This window comes from Lepidothrix coronata, unplaced genomic scaffold (assembly GCF_001604755.1).
Source record: "Lepidothrix coronata isolate B3197 unplaced genomic scaffold, Lepidothrix_coronata-1.0 Scaffold1, whole genome shotgun sequence".
NCBI classification, from domain to species: Eukaryota; Metazoa; Chordata; class Aves; order Passeriformes; family Pipridae; genus Lepidothrix; species Lepidothrix coronata.
In genome coordinates this window covers 16,322,802-16,324,171 of record NW_016690181.1, presented here as the reverse complement: position 1 = coordinate 16,324,171, position 1,370 = coordinate 16,322,802, and the positions used below count along the sequence as shown (strand labels likewise).

The following is a 1,370-nucleotide window of genomic DNA, read 5'->3' as shown; positions in this document are numbered from 1 at the left end:
CGGCATCCCAACACCTTCATCCTTGAACCCCAACACCTTCATCCCAGCATCCCAACACCTTTGGCCCAGGATCCCAACACCTTCATCCCAGGATCCCAACACCTTCATCCCAGGATCCCAACACCTTCATCCCAGCATCCCAACACCTTCATCCCTTCATCTCAGGACCCCAACACCTTCATCTCGTTATCCCAACACCCTCACATCCCAAGACCCTCACATCCCAACACCTTCACCTCGTTATCCCAAGACCCTCACATCCCAACACCCTCACATTCCAACACCCTCACCCTCCTTGTCCCAACCCCTTCCCCTCCCGCCGCCCCGGGCCCCCCTCAGGCCCCCGCCGCGCGCCTGCGCGCGCCTGCGCAGAGGCCTCGGGCGGCCGGCGCGGCCATGGCGGGCTGGACGTGCTGCCGGGTGGCCGCCGTGTCCTGCCTGGTGCTCTGCCTCTCCCTCCTCCTGCCGCGGACATTCCTGCCCCGGGGCGGCGGCCGGCAGGAGCCCGGGGCCGCGCCGCACGCAGCGCCCGCGCCGCCCGACGGTAAGAGGCCGCTCCTCGCCGTCGCTCCCCCCCGTCCCTCCCCGCCCCGGTCCCGCTGCCCGGGGTGAGCCCGGGGCGGGGGCACCGTGAGGGAGCTCCGCCGCCCGGGGTGGGAGCGTGGCGTAGTTCCCCCTTCCCCCATGCTCCTCCCTTAGGGACGTGTGGAGTGGCAGAGGATTCATTCGTTGTTATCGCTCTGATTTACCTCTTTTTTTTTTTTTTTTTTTTAAAATCTTCCAAATTTCATTTCATTTACGTGCGGGCTGTTAAAGCTGCTGAAAAGTGACATACTCATACTCTTTTTTTTTATTGCGAAACATCACTTTTTATTTGAAAGCTTCATTTAGTTATTTTCTGTACAGAACGCTTTTGTTGTTGCATACGAAATAAAATTTCATTTTAATCACCTTCATTGTTTAGTTTCCTACTCCCAGTGTTTTGCATTTTGTTTTCACGCATCAGGTCCTCATCATGGTGTGCCACGTGGTGACTCATTTGGGCTCACATCCTGTCCCTTGAGCTGTGTCCTGTGTCCTTTGTGCCTGCCCTACCACTCTGCGTGTCCCCTCCTCAGCTCTGGAGGAATGGGTTCTATACAAGTGTCTCCCATTCTTTTTATGCCTGTTGCCTTCTACTGTCAGTGTTTTTCCCCAAGGCACTTTACCAAAGTAGGTGGTATTGTAGCCCCAGGTCCTGGCAGAGCAGGAGTTCTGCCCAGGGCTACCCACAAGCCAGAGGTGAGACCCATAGAAGTGCAGAGAACTTACAGGTTCTACTGGATGCTGTCCCACAGGGACTCATGTTCAGTGACTGTATCTTATGCATC

The 1,370-nt window shown here is 56.6% G+C and overlaps 1 protein-coding gene across 2 annotated transcripts in view; it reads left to right on the top strand.

Moving 5' to 3' along the window:
- Positions 1 to 396: 396 nt before the first annotated feature.
- The window catches only part of RIC3 (RIC3 acetylcholine receptor chaperone), a 20,050-nt gene continuing 19,076 nt past the window's right edge, over positions 397 to 1,370 (top strand). For both annotated transcript variants that reach the window (XM_017809883.1, XM_017809872.1), the window contains exon 1: positions 397 to 544. In XM_017809883.1, the coding sequence (XP_017665372.1) occupies positions 397 to 544 (148 nt within the window). The remainder of the gene's footprint in view (positions 545 to 1,370) is intronic.